Raw genomic sequence first — 13,152 nt, 5'->3', positions numbered from 1 at the left:
TTGAATTTACATTTTACTTAAAAAAGGGGGTGGGAGGACATACACAGGGGGTGGGGACGACGATCTGAAACAGATTTCTACAGATTTCCCCAGAGTGACGGAGTCTGTGTGTCGGGCAGAATTTCTCCTGCTGGTTACAATATCAACAAGGCTGGAGGCAGGGAACTGCCCAATGGGAAGGAAAGTTATCATATACAAGGTCAGTTTACAACACACAGCATTTTCTTTAAATGAAGTAACGCAGTCGCAGGAAGAAGTTAGCAATACGAACACCAGAATAATCAAATTTTTGTTTGTTATCCATGTACAGCAACTAACTGCTTTACAAAAAAGCAAAATAATACAATATATCATCACATGTATTTACAATGTAGTAAATAGACTTTTCTGTCAAATTTTACACAAACTATTTACAGGTGAATACACTGCATTAAAAAAATTGTGTGGCTGACACTAAGTGGATTTTTGTATAAGTCCATTGCATAATATTGAGTAAGACATGCTTCAATATGCTTGGGGGTAAATGTAGGAAAAGAAAAAAAAAACAAAAACAAAACCCAAACCCCCCAGACAAAACTCGAATTTCCCACAGGAACTTGCAACCCTAACACTGGAGGAAAGGGCTGCTGGCTCCCGTCCCCGACTAGTTCGTTCATCCCAGAGGTGGGGGCACCGACTGTACTGTGGTGTCCTTGTTCCCCAGCTCAGCAATGCATAGGCAAGAGTAACTAACTAGTCAGCAGAGTGCTACGTTCCCACAGTGGAGGGCAGGGAAGCCCGGGACAGGAGCACTGGCCAACAGATGGGTCATCACAACACAAACATGGCAGTTCCTGTTCTTTTAAGTCAGGGAAACACAAATTGAGAACAACTTGCAGAACTCCCACTGAATGATGTAAAATGGGCATCACTCAGAACTCCGGCTGCTCTTGGGATTGGGAGAAGTGGGACTGACAGGCGCCTCCTTCTGGGGGAGTGGGCAGCTGGTGACAAGCCTAAGTGGGCAGCTTAGGCTCCTTAGCTTCAGCTGCTTAGAAAGTTACTTTCCTTAAAAGGTGCAAGTTCTGCCAGGCGATGGTGGCGCACACCTTTGATCCCAGGCAGAGGCAGGCGGATCTCTGTGAGTTCAAGGCCAGCCTGGTTTACAGTGTTCTGGGACAGCCAGGGCTACACAGAGAAACCCTGTCTCGAAAATACACACATAGAAAAAAAAAAAAAAAAGAAAAGTTGGAAGTTCTGTACACTAGTTACAACTGAACTCTTCAGGAGTTGCTTGAATGTGTTGGCCAGACGTATTTTCGAATTTGGAGGTGGCTCCGTTTGGTCATTCCAAATGCTCAAATGGGGGATGTTTAAGAACTGTAGTACCGTGGGGGAACCCCTTACAGAAAACACGCTACATTTACAAGTTTCCCTGTTTTGATGGAAGAGGCGAAGGAGTGGTAATGGCCACCATCAGATGCACCAGTCTCCTAAGAGGAAAAATGAGCAACCAAGGCTATGGAAAAGCCTCACCCTGCCCACGGCTGCTTGCAGGAACCAGAGCTGTGGTGGTGTGCCCCAGCAGCCTAGACTCTTAGCCATTACAGCCTTGCTGTCTCTGACATGTTATTCTGATGGACTCCTCACAACAGCTGGAAACAAAAGCTTACTTCTCTGCCTCTGTTTTCAGTATTTTTCCAATGAGTCTGTATTAAAATCACTACTAATACTAAGGGTTTTTCCTTTTATTTTGGCAAATGGTTCTTACTTTTCCCAGGACTGTAAACAAATTAAAAAAATTAAATTCTTGTTATTTCTGAATATCAAAAGCAATTTTATTTACATTAACATATTACAATGTTACTGTATGGATAAATGTGAAATGTGTTATATTATTAAAGTCAGAACACTTAAATGTACCATTATTTACTGACTTAGCTGTGGAGTTTAATTTACTGAAATCCACTAGTGAGCTAGCACTATAGCCCCCTCCCCCCTGGGTTTCTTTTTGTTCCTCCCAAAGCCATATCTTAATATATGAAGGGAACCTGGGAGTAGAGGGATAATACCTTTTAAAAATAAATATAGTCAATCTTAAATGAGAGCATCCACATACTACTGCGCTCACTCAAGTCAACTGTTTTGCATACTGCAGGTACCATGAAGCAGCTGGATGCACATCTCCTGGGAGGGCCTGTGGCACGCTCATCCATGCCCTTCTACACAGCAGCAACGCTAGAGGCCCTTTACTGGCACACCACGCAGCTGACCAGACTTCACAGTGATTAAATGTAACCCTATCAGATAGAATCCAAATGTTCTGCTAGAGATTCCTGATTTTATTTGGAGGAGAGGAGGAAGATGAAAAGATTTAAAAAATACATCTTAGCAAAGAAATTTATGATAATATACAGCATATTCTGTTTCTTGGAAAATTATTTAACAAAATAAAAATATCAGCTACCCTAAGTCACGTACCATTCCATTTTGCTTTGGAGCCAATGGAAACAGCTATGAAAATTAGCTTCCGGAAACAAGTTTCCACACGCTGGCTGCTAATTACCCTGCTCAGAATCACTCAGGAAAGAGGAGGAGAAAGCAAGTGCAAAAACAAGTGTAGTTACTATACTTAGTATAGTCTTTGCTTACAAAAAAGAACAGAACGCCTTCATATGTAAAGATTAAAAGATAATCAACAGGAAAAAAGATTACCTAGTTTGGATGACCAAGTATGAATAAGGCCTCAGAACCGATAGCTTTAATTCAGCAATGTTAAGATGTATGCGGTCATGCTTATTTTCCTGTAATTATTGCTAATACTCAAATGTTAGTATTTCTTAAGAACCCATTACAAAATACTAGTTTATCCCCCTCCCCCAAGTACCTGGCTTGTGGCTTTATGGTGTAAATTCATTGAGGCTTGACCTCTATGGTTCCTTCAACTTCATAAAGTAAAAAAAAGTCCACAGCTAGAAGATTCAATACACTGGGGTTAAAATATTCTTTCTCCCCCAAACTTGGAAAGTGTGTAACTAAGACAAGCACTTCACTCTCTAAGACAAGGACACAAAGAAGGCCAGCCTCCATGCATGGCCTGCAGCCGGCAGCAGCGGCACCGGAGGGCTCATCCGCTCCCACAATCCACGCTCTCAGTTCAGGGTTACTGACCCCCTGCTTTCTTTGCAGTTGTCAGAACAGGTGCTCACACCAGACACATGCCAAAGTAGAAGGAAAAACATTTAAGAAAAGCAGCATTAAATTTAGGCAATGCTTCCAAGAGTTGATCGTCTGGCAACGTGGCAGACTGGATGGGTTCATAAGACACGAAGTGCAGCAGTGCAGTGTGGGACAGGACCAGGTTAGGGAAGGGTCACTAGTAAGAAGCCCATATTAGGTTGGTTTAAAAAGTGAAAGAAAGAAAGCTTCACACGATCTTCTTAATGCTATTACGTTTGAAACTGCCAGCGCTTCTCTGCTTCTGCACTTGGCTTGCGGATCCATGGCGAGTTCGTCCACTGTTACAGTGGCCAGTGGTGGGGGAGAGTTCAACGTTCTCCTTGTCGATTCCTGGAGAGAAAGAGCAGCTGGTTACTCCTCTTATTACTTGTGTGTGCGATATAACCTGGTGAATGGTTCCAGAACACTCCATCTTATAGTAAACTGCTAGGATGTTTATAAAGGCCTCGTCATGTATAGGACCTCATACTGTGCTAAACTGTATTTGTTATCATTGCAGTAAAATAGCATAAGAGAAAAAAGAGGTTGCAAGAACAGCTGAATGGAGGCCACCAGGGAAGCCTGGAGAGCACTCTTCCAGCCACACCAGAAGTGTCCAGCAGAGGGCAGCTTCCAGCTACACATCTGTATGTCACAAACAGCCTCCATCTTTCTGTTTATCTGCCATTTCAGAAAAAGGTGGGTGCTTTTCACTTTATTGCCCTCAGTGCTTGTGCTGGAGGAATGAAAGCATTTTCTGGAAAGGTCCTCTACCACCGGGCTATACTCTGGGACCTTTGCTCCTTTTCAACCATGACAAGCCACCACACAATTCTTAACCTTAACCAAGCAGGTAATATCTCTCTCTCAGGGTCCTATAATGAATTTATAAATAATGTAAGTGATATTTTCGGAAAGGTAATTAGAACAAAATGGGAGATTTAAAAAAAAAAAATCTCAGCCAGGCAGTGGTGGCTCATGCCTTTAATCCCAGTACTTGGGAGGCAGAGGCAGGTAGATCTCTGTGAGTGCGAGGCCAGCCTGGTCTACAAAGTTCCATGACAGTCTCCAAAGTTCCAGAGAAACTCTTGTCTCGAAAAACAAAACAAAAAGATTTCATCATACTGGTAAAGCTTATAGGAAAGCAGTGCCTGAGGAGGTGTGGGCAGTAGTTAGCATGATCCTTCATATGGATCTTGATCATTTATTGACTGATTTATTGACCACTTATTGGCCGATTGAGCAGGGTCTCTCTGTGTAGACCTGGCTGTCCTGGACCTTGGTATGTAGACTAGGCTGTCCTGGAACTCATAGAGGGCTGCCTGCCTCTGCCTTCAGAGTACTGGACTTAAAGGCGTGCACTACTATGCCTGGCCCTGGATCTTGATTTTGAATGGATTTTCTTCTAAAAAGTTTATTACACTGTAAACTTAGGATCTGTGTACTTTTCTGCCCATTACCCCTCAATAAAATTTGCTTCCCAAACAGACATCAGACTCATTTCTAGCAGAACTACTGATGGGAAACACTCCAGCAGCGGCTACAAATGTTCAGCCACAGAAGGGAGACGAGCAAGAGGAGAGGCAATCCAAGTACAGAAAAGAAGGACAGGGAAGCACCTGTCCACGTGGTACACTCTGACAGCGTACTTGTTCCAGGGGTAGCTTTAACTTTCTTTTTGTGTGGACTGCTTGAATTTTAAAAGAATCACTACATTTGGGAATGGAAACATTTTCATTTGGGGGCAAGAAAGTATTATTTCAAGACAAGAGGTATTTATTATGTTAGAGGAAATAGAATAGGTCCATGCGGCAATCTGTGGGCTCATGAAGAGAACCGAAGCTGGGATTACTGTTCTCCAGAAGCCACATATTGCATTCGAAGTCGACCCTCCAATTCCAATACAGTTCCACTCCCGTCTTCTGTCATCTCTCCTGTTTCCTTCGATCCCACCAGAGCCAATCTCTGTCTCCTATATGGGTGCTAGCTCTTGCCCACAACCACACATATATAAGCAAGCATCTTATCTCTTCGGTTGGAGTGAAAACACCCAGAAAGGGACCGGTCACCATTCATTTTTGTTTTCTTATAAAATCTGGCTAATCACTTGCAATAATTGTCGGCTAAATGTTTCCTTCCAGTTCAAAATGCGATAGCTAGTGCACAGCCCCGAAGCATGCAGTCCTTACTTGGCAACGCGGGATAACACCACATGCCTTATTAGAAAGAGAAATGTTTCTCAGCCAGCTTCTTCCCTGTGAAATGACCACAGGCTGTCAGTGTACCTGACATTAGTGTACCCATCCATTCCCTGATATCTGCACATGAGCTGTATGTTCAAGTTCAGCACTTCTTCAATAGAGGTTACTTCCTTAATAGGAAGCTGTTACATCTTATTTCCTAATGAAGAAGTGGGAAGGCAAAACAGTATGCCAGGCTTCCTAAGTCTAACTGTGAAGATCTTACTGTGAAAGATCCAGGAAGAGGCTGCATAAACATTTTAGAGAACACTGTATATGTGTATAAAATTGTCAAAGAATAAATAAAAGGAGATATTTAAAACAAGTTTGGGGAGAGTTATTTTTTAAAAAGCAGAAAAATGAATTATATTTATACCAACATACAAAGTACTGCGAAAGCAGAGGTAGGGTAACAGAATGAACCTAGTGCTCATATTAATTTTCTTCTGAACTTTTGGCAGTGTTCTTTTCTACCTCTAAGATGGAATTTAGGAACACCTCCATATGCTGCCGGAGGACAGCAGATTGCTCACATAGACAGAATCTCTGTGCTGGCACAGGTCTTACTTCAGACTGGCCTCTCGGAAGCTCTACATCTGTACTCTCCTATCCCTAAGGCAATAACTCCTCTTCCCTTCATGGGTACAAAAGCAAAACTCCGAGTCGCCACCAAAGGAAACAAAGCTTAAGCTTCTGTGTCGGGATGGTCTCAACTCCCAGCAGCAGGCTATACTCAGCAGGCAGCCAGTTACAAGGACGCAGGGCAGAAGACGGACACTGTGGCCTAGCATTAACAGCACTGTGCTGAGCTGGCTCCAGATGAAGAAAGACACTAACAGGCCTTTGGGTCAACACTGTACTGAATGAGCTGGGATAAGATCTGCCCAATTATACTCTAGATGCTTGCCTGCCTCCCTACTAGAGCCTGAGTTCCTTGAAGGCAGGTATCAGAACTTCTCTATTTTGACACTACTGACTTAAAGCTACTACTGTGGCAAATAACAAATCAATACTAAGACACTTCAAGGAAACATACTGAGTCATCTGCCCAAAGGCGTGCTAAAGGCGAGACCAATGGTAACCCCAACTCCAGCACTTTTGCGGCTGCCCACTGGGTGTGCTGATATTTTGTTTGTGCTCTGACAGAGGAAGCCTGCCTGACCATCGGAGGGTGGAGCTAGCCACCAGTTAACCACAGAGGTCAGGCAGTGGTGGCACACACCTTTAATTCCAACAATGGAAGGAGGAAATAGGAAATGGTATGGCTGAGTGGAGAGAGGAAGTGATAAAGCAGGACAGAGACAGGAGCTTGGCCCCTTTTTGGATGGGAAGTTGGCGAGGTGGCTATGGCTTGCTTCTTTTGTCTCTCTGATCTTTCAGCATTTTACCCTGGTATCTGACTCTGGGTTCCTACCTGCCTCCATCAGTTCCTACATACAATAGGGCAAACCTGTCAGAAAACTCTTTTCTCCACGAGCGGGCAACCATGCTGAAGGACAAAGCTGATGTCTTCTATGTAGTGCCAAGAGTGAGCTGAGGGCCTTCTGTATGCTACACAGCGCTCCACCAGGCTACGGTATCAGCCCTAAAGCCCCAGTCTTAACTGGAGCAGAACTCTTGCTGCCTCCATAGTAAGGATTAATTATTCAGATGAACTTTTTGGATGCTGAAAATGGAACCAAAAGAAGCTGCTTGTACTAGATTCTAAGCTACCTGCCATCCCCTTGGCTTCTGCTTTCATTCTGAGGGTTAGTGCAACACACTGTCTATTTTACAGGGCTGGGGAAAAGCTGGGCAGCAATCTATGTGAAGGATATTTCTGAATTGCACAGATAAAATCATTACTTTTTTAAAAATAAATTAAGTGTTTCTGATACCTGGAATGAAAGAGATTAAGTAGCTAGCAAATGAAGTTTTAGGAGACATGTACAGGACTCAAATGTAATACTGCGATTTGTAAGATGACTAAAGCTAACGTAAGGAAACACAAAACACCCTAAAGAAAAGCTAAGTATGATAGTTACATAAGCTACAGTGACTATAGTCATGAAGCTATTCCAAGTATATATTTAGAAATATTTGGGGCTGGAAAGATGGCTCAGCGGTTAAGAGCATTGCTTGCTATTCCAAAGGTCTTGAGTTCAATTCCCAGCAACCACATGGTGGCTCACAGCCATCTGTAATGAGGTCTGGTGCCCTCTTCTGGCCTGTAGGCATATATTGTATACATAATAAATAAATATTTTAAAAAAAAGAAATATTTATGTTTTGAGCTGGATATACAAATTTAGAACTGGCCGGGCGGTGGTGGCGCACGCCTTTAATCCCAGCACTCGGGAGGCAGAGGCAGGAGGATCTCTGTGAGTTCGAGGCCAGTCTGTTCTACAAGAGCTAGTTCCAGGACAGGCTCCAAAACCACAGAGAAACCCTGTCTCGAAAAACAAACAAAAAAAAAAAAAGAAAGAAAAAAAAAAACAAATTTAGAACTGTAGGAGTTTTCAGAATGTATGGGCTTTCCCTAATGCTGGCATTTCTTTTTCATTTGAGGCCTCACCTCTCTAGGTGACAATGGGAGAAGCAGGCCATCTCAAAATCAGGCAGTGATGTGCTACATTTCTTCCTAGTCCTTCCTAGTACTAGTTCATTAATGACATTCATCTTTAAATCACGAGTGACAGAATGTACAATCAGTCTTAGGATGGGGTTGGCTTTATTGGGGGTGGGCACACAATTATTTTCTAAGCTAAAAAAAACTTCCTCAAAGCCCATAGCCTGTGTCTACGTTGATATTCCCTGAGTTTCTGTTAACCTGCTGTGTTAGTCTAAGGTCAGGACAGCAAACCAAGGCAGGGAGACGTGGTAACTTAACTAAAGTAGGACACACTGGCCAGGTAGTTCTGTGAGCCCCGAGACCTGACCAAGCAACAACTTCCCAAGCTCCTGCGGTGTCTAAGCAACACTGAGTTTCCAGGACTGGTGCTGGGGGAGCCTCATGCTAAGGGCCCAGCTTGAGTGTAAAAGAAGCAATGTTTTGTACAAAGATGGGGAGGCGAGGGCTTGATGAGAGAGGAGCTGCTTGAAAACTGCTGGCTTAGTGCACACAGAGGAGCTGGGGGGAAGTGAGGAAAGGGAGGGAGGGAGGGAGGGAGGGAGGGAGGGAGGGAGGGAGGGAGGGAGGGAGGGAGGGAAGAGCTGGAAGCAGGGAGAAAGCTGCTGCACACTGGATACTGACTACCATCCCTGGTATTCACAAGGAAGCTGGCTTTATTTATGGAACTCTAACCATTAATTTCCTAAGAACAATATTTATTCTCCCAAGCAAATGTCCCTAACACAGCATGAGAGGTATCACAAAGCATCAAAATAGTCATACTGTGTCATCCTTGCACTCGCAGAGCCCTGAGAGGCAGGCGACTCTGTTGCTGTGAATATATGTCGGACAGACACATAGAGCTTCCCATAATATAGCCCAGACTGGCCTGGAACTCACCGAAGTTAAAGAATGGCTGTCAGAAGACAACTCTTGGGGTCAGTTCACACTGTGGGAACTGAACTGCTGGCAAGCGCCTATAGCTGCTGAAACTTGTTTGTTTGCTTTTCAAGACATTATTTCTCTGTGTGGTGCTGTCTGTTCTGGCACTCACAGAGACTTTTCTGTCTCTGCTTCCTGCGTGCTGGGATTAAAGGCATGTGCCACCACCGCCCAGTTTACATTGAGCCTTTTTACTGGCTCCAATTTTAGATATTTACTACAGAGTAGTACAGTATTAATCTTGTGTTTAAGGAAAACAAAAGACAACTCAACTGTGTCTTAGAATCTGTGTCTTAGAACTGGTCTTAGAATACCACAGACTGGAAAGAAATAATTTTCACTTAAGACTCAATATTGACATTCACAGGCAAAAACTCTCAAGTCCTTGTAATTAGGGAATCTCTTTCATCTTTAAATGTATGGAAGTAAGGGCTGGAGACATCGCTCAGAGGTTAAGAGCACTGGCTGCTCTCTCAGAGGACCTGAGTTCAATTCCCAGCACCCACACGGCAGCTCACAACCCTTTATAACTTCAGTTCCAGAGGATCTCATGCCTTCTTTTGGTCTCTTCCGAAAATGCATGCACATGATGCATACACACACACACACACACAAAATATTCATATACATTTTAAAAACTTGTAAAGGAAGACTTTAAATATGTGAGCATGTGCAATCCATACTTACACAATAATTGTTCACAGTTTTGTGTGGCACACACCTTCAGAGGCTGAAGCAAGAGGACTGCTACAAGGGGGCTGGAGAGATGGCTCAGAGGTTAAGCATTGCCTGCTCTTACAAAGGTCCTGAGTTCAATTCCCAGCAACCACATGGTGGCTCACAACCATCTGTAATGGGGTCTGGTGCCCTCTTCTGGCCTTCGAGCATACACACAGACAGAATATTGTATACATAATAAATAAATATTTTTTTTTAAAAAAAGAGGACTGCTACGAGATTAAGGCTAGCCAGAGAGCTAGAAAGGATGCCAAGGGGAAAAGGGTGTTCAAATGCTTCCTAAATAATGTAGAAATTGAAGATACTATAATAAGAGAATACAGCTGATTTTAATACTTTGGAAATGGATATATTAAACTACTCAGGAAGTATTAAGTATATATAGTTCTGTTTAGCTTTTTTTTTTAAATTTAAAGATAGGGTCTCACTCTGTAGTCCACGTTGGGCTCAAATTTAAAGCGGTTCTCCGAGTTCAAGGCCAGCCTGGTCTACAGGAGCTAGTTCCAGGATAGGCTCCAAAGCTACAGAGAAACCCTATCTCGAAAAACAAAACAAAACAAAATTGTGCTTACTGGCAGACCAGGATTGAGCCAACGACCTGACTCAGAGTCTGCAATCTCCACTGGAACCAGAGAGGCACTGAACCAGCTACCTAGGACACAGAGAACAAGCTCCACCAGGAGCAGAAGTCAGGAGCAAACCCAGTCCTGGGACACGAGCGGAACAGGATTGAGCCAGCGACCAGATCCAGAGTCAACAATCTCCATTGGAACAGGTACAGGGGAATAATCGCTGAATAAGTGAGCCAGAGCCAGAGCCAGGGACTGCTGAGGGGTCGGACGTAAATCTGGGACCTTCAAGGGAGTAGACCTAAGCTAACACCCCGGTGGGTCTGGGCAAGAGTCTAGGACCTCCTAGGAACTAGGCCAGAGCCACGACCTCTGTCAGTCTGGGCAGGAATGAACCTGGGTCCTCCGAGGTAATAGGCAGGAACCAGAGATCTGGGCGGGGCCAGGAGGTAGTCTTGGACCTCAGAGAGAGTAGGCCTGAGCCAGGACCTCTGTGGGTTCAGGCTTTGGTCTGGGACATCAAAGGGAATAGGCAGGAACCTGGAACCTCTGAGGGTCCAAGCGTGAGTCTAAGACGTCTGAGAAAGTAAGCAGGTCCTTTACAGTCTCGGCGCACCCGAGCCTGGAACCTCCTAGGCAGTAGACAGGAACCAGAAACCTTTCCAGGTCCAACTCCAACCCAGGGACTTCTGCAGGAGGGAATCCAGATCAGGATTTACAGATACAGGTCAAAGCCAGTAACCTAGGCCAAAGTTGCCCTGAGGCAAGGAACTCCACCTTGGACAACAAATTCCACAGGAGTGGGACTGAATGAGACAGGGAGGACAGAGAGGCCTGAGGAAACAAGCTCCACTGGGAGCAGAAGCCAGGACCAAATCCAGTCCTGGGAGCCAACCCAGTCCCGGAACACTGGCCTGGCCGATCAGAACTGAGCCAGCGACCAGATCCAGAGTCAGCGATCTCCACCAGAACAGGTCCAACTCCAAGCCAGGGCCTTCTGCAGGAGGGAATCCAGACAAGGATTTACAGAAACAGATCAAAGCCAGCAACCTAGGCCAAAGAAGGCCTGAGACAGCAAACTCCAAGGGAGCAGAGCAAAGAACAGGAGTAACCAACAGGTTAACTAGAACTGTGGCACTGACTGTACCATGAGGAACAACCACCTGAGCTTTGGATTCACTGGCACCTAGAAGATTGTTCATCAGAATCTCAGACAGCCCCAATCACACCTATTAGAGGAAAAGATGAGTAGAAAAGGTAAGAACACACACAACACCACAAAGAGGAACACAACACCAGTAAAACCAAAAGACCCTACAACAGCAAGACCTGAGCAACCAAATATGGATGAAGTGAAGAAAATGGCCTAAAAATTAACTTCAAGAGAATGTTTGAAATTCTTAAAGATAAAATGAGAAATTCCCTTAAAGAAATTGAGGAAAAGACAAACAAAAAATTGGAAGATATCAGCAAATCACTTAAAGAAAACCAAGAAAAAGAAATCAAACATATAAAAGAAACTATCCAGGACTTGAAAACTGAAACAGAAAGAATAAAGAAAACACAAGCTGAAGAAATTACAGAAACAGAAATCATGAGAAAAAGATCAGGAACTACAAACACAAGCATGAAGAGCAGAACACAAGAAATGGAAAAGAGAATCTCAAGCGCTGAAGATACAATAAAGGAAATAGACACATCAGTTAAAGAAAACATTAAATCTAACTAAAGCTTAACCCAAAATATCCATGAAATATGGGACACCATGAAAAGGCCAAATCTTAGAATAATAGGTATAGAAGTAGGAGAAGTTGTTCAACTCAAAGGCAAAGAAAATATATTTAAAAAAATCATAGAAGAAAACTTTCCCTACCTAAAGAAAGATATGACTATGAAGATGCAAGAAGCTTACAGAACACCAAATAGATTGAATACAAAAAAATGTCTTCTCACCACATAATAATCAAAACTAAACATATAGAGTAAAGAAAGAATATTAAGAGCTGCAAAGGAAAAAGGTCAAGTAACATATAAAGGCAGACCTATCAGAATTACACCTGACTTCTCATGGGAGACGATCAAAGCCAGAAGGTCATGGTGAACCATTTTTGCAGACATTAAGAGACCACAAACACCAGCCCAGACTACTATACCCAGCAAAACTGTCAATCACCATAGAAGGACAAAACAAGATATTCCATGACAAATCTAGATTTCACCAATACCTAGCCACAAACCCAGTCCTACACAAAATACTAAAAGGAAAACTCTAACCCAAGGAAGATGGCTACACCAACAAAAACAGACAATTGATGATCTCATAACAGCAAATCCCGAAGAAGAAAAAAAATACACAAATTAACATCACCAACGATGAAAACTAAATTAACAGGAGGTAGCAATCACTGGTCATTAATATCCCTTAATGTAAATGGACTCAACTCACAAGCTAACAGATTGGATAAGAAAACAGAATCCATCCTTCTTCTGCATACAAGAAACGCATCTCAAACTCAAAGACAGACATCGTCTCAGAGTAAAGGGTTGGGAAAAGAATATACCAATCAAATGGACCTAAGAAACAAGCTGATGTAGCTATCCTAATATCTAACAAAATTGACTGCAAGCTAAAATCAGTCAAAAGAGACAAAGAGGGTCATTTCATATTAGTCACAGGAAAAATCCATCAAGAGAAAATTTCAATACTGAACATCTATACCCCAAATACAAGGGCACCCTCATATGTCAAAGAAACATTTCTAAAGCTTAAATCATATATTAAACCCCACACACTGGTCAGAGGGGAGTAGGAGACTTCAACACTCCCCCCTTACCACTGGACAAGTCAATCAGACAAAAAATGAACAGAGAAATA

General features: G+C 43.2%; 1 protein-coding gene across 6 annotated transcripts in view; it reads right to left on the bottom strand.

Moving 5' to 3' along the window:
- Nf1 (neurofibromin 1) overlaps nt 1-13,152 on the bottom strand; it is a 258,116-nt gene continuing 244,964 nt past the window's right edge. For all 6 annotated transcript variants that reach the window (XM_057774561.1, XM_057774566.1, XM_057774564.1 and 3 more), the window contains one exon: nt 1-3,549. In XM_057774561.1, the coding sequence (XP_057630544.1) occupies nt 3,407-3,549 (143 nt within the window). In that variant the 3' untranslated portion in view covers nt 1-3,406. The remainder of the gene's footprint in view (nt 3,550-13,152) is intronic.

This window comes from Chionomys nivalis, chromosome 7 (genome assembly GCF_950005125.1).
Source record: "Chionomys nivalis chromosome 7, mChiNiv1.1, whole genome shotgun sequence".
NCBI lineage: Eukaryota > Metazoa > Chordata > Mammalia > Rodentia > Cricetidae > Chionomys > Chionomys nivalis.
The sequence above is the reverse complement of the archived record's forward strand: the minus strand, read 5'-3'. Positions and strand labels throughout refer to the sequence as shown.